Below are 1,387 nucleotides of genomic sequence, written 5' to 3' on the forward strand. Positions count from 1 at the left end.
TGCCAAGCTGAACCCCGAACTGGGAAACAAGCAGGTTTGTGGACCCACAGTAATGGTGCAGGTCACATACTGGCTCCTGTACCTCCGTATAGCTCCTGACGGTTTCCCAAACATTGCTGCAGCCCCTTGTGAGGTAAGGTTTGTGGTTGTCCTAAAGGTACCCCGAAGGACCGTGTCTCACAACGTCAATGACTTGGGTGCAGGCAGAGCTGTGACGAGACTGCCTTTTTCCATCTCCCTCAGGCAGCGCTTGTTGGAGGCACCACCATGATCATCGGCCACGTCCTACCTGACAAAGAGACCTCCCTCGTGGATGCCTATGAGAAGTGTCGGGCACTGGCCGATCCCAAGGTGTGCTGTGACTACGCCCTCCATGTGGGGATCACCTGGTGGGCACCTAAGGTAACTATGATAGAAGGTTCAGGGATCTCTCAGGCAGGGGGGCCATTTGGTCTGAGCCAGCTGGAGTGTGGGGCGTTCCTGCCTGTGTGGGGCACCCTTCTCACCAACACTGCACCCCCTAATGCCAAAAGAAAAAACACCTAGGATTCCGTCCAGAAGTGGGGTGGGTAGGCCTGTCTTACTTAGCTTAAGGACCCCATTTTCAAGCAGGCACGTGGAGACATGCCCTGCAACAGAGAGTCCAAGATCAGAGGCCGGGCCTTGTTCTGACCACAAGGCTCTTAGCATCTCCTGATGCTTACGTGAGGCGTCACCTCGTCACAGTGCTGCTGGGCAGTAGGCTGAGCAGGGCCAGGTGCAGAGTGACTGTCATATTCGTGCCGAGCTCTCCAAACTGAGGTCTCTGTCCTAACTCCATACTACCTGGTACTCAGGACCCCGAGTATGCCTCCTTCCTGTGGGAGTCCAGCTCCTGCTCTGAGAAGTGCTGAGGCGACCTGGTCTGTGACTGAGGCTGCTTCCACCGAGCCCTTCCTCAGCTCAGCCCCTGTGCCTTCTTTTTGTGTCTGTGCCCCTGGCTTTGACTTTCCTGTCTTCCCGCTGCACAGGCCCAGGTTCTGAATCCAATCTCCTGTCCCTGGGTTCCTGCTTCCTTGCTCTTCCCGAAAACAGATAGACATTTAGATTTTGCTTTGTTTCCGGAGTTTCACTGCTCATCACCCTGGGGAAGCAGCCTGGGTATTCATTGTTTCATCAATTAATCATTAAGTCCCATGTGCCTGTACTTTGGTGGGTGCCCTTGAATCATGAAAATAACAAGCATCAGGAAGTTTTACAAAGTTGTTTAGTTGTTGACCCTGCTCTAATGGGCCTGACTCCCTTCTGAGATGGCCATTTAAGTCCTCACTGTACTTCTGCCCTCGAGTTTAGCCTTGAGCTGGGGGTTCACCCACTATCTTCCATTTTCCCTGAGCTGGCGCTTATA

General features: G+C 53.6%; 1 protein-coding gene across 1 annotated transcript in view; it reads left to right on the plus strand.

Annotated features, from left to right (window-relative positions):
* DPYSL5 (dihydropyrimidinase like 5) overlaps positions 1–1,387 on the plus strand; it is an 88,272-nt gene that overhangs the window by 65,387 nt on the left and 21,498 nt on the right. Inside the window, exon 3 of the mRNA XM_003787549.3 lies at positions 244–402. Coding sequence (XP_003787597.2) covers positions 244–402 — 159 coding nt within the window. The remainder of the gene's footprint in view (positions 1–243; positions 403–1,387) is intronic.

The sequence above is a fragment of the Otolemur garnettii genome, unplaced genomic scaffold, assembly GCF_000181295.1.
Source record: "Otolemur garnettii isolate 467f Iridium unplaced genomic scaffold, OtoGar3 scaffold00022, whole genome shotgun sequence".
NCBI lineage: Eukaryota > Metazoa > Chordata > Mammalia > Primates > Galagidae > Otolemur > Otolemur garnettii.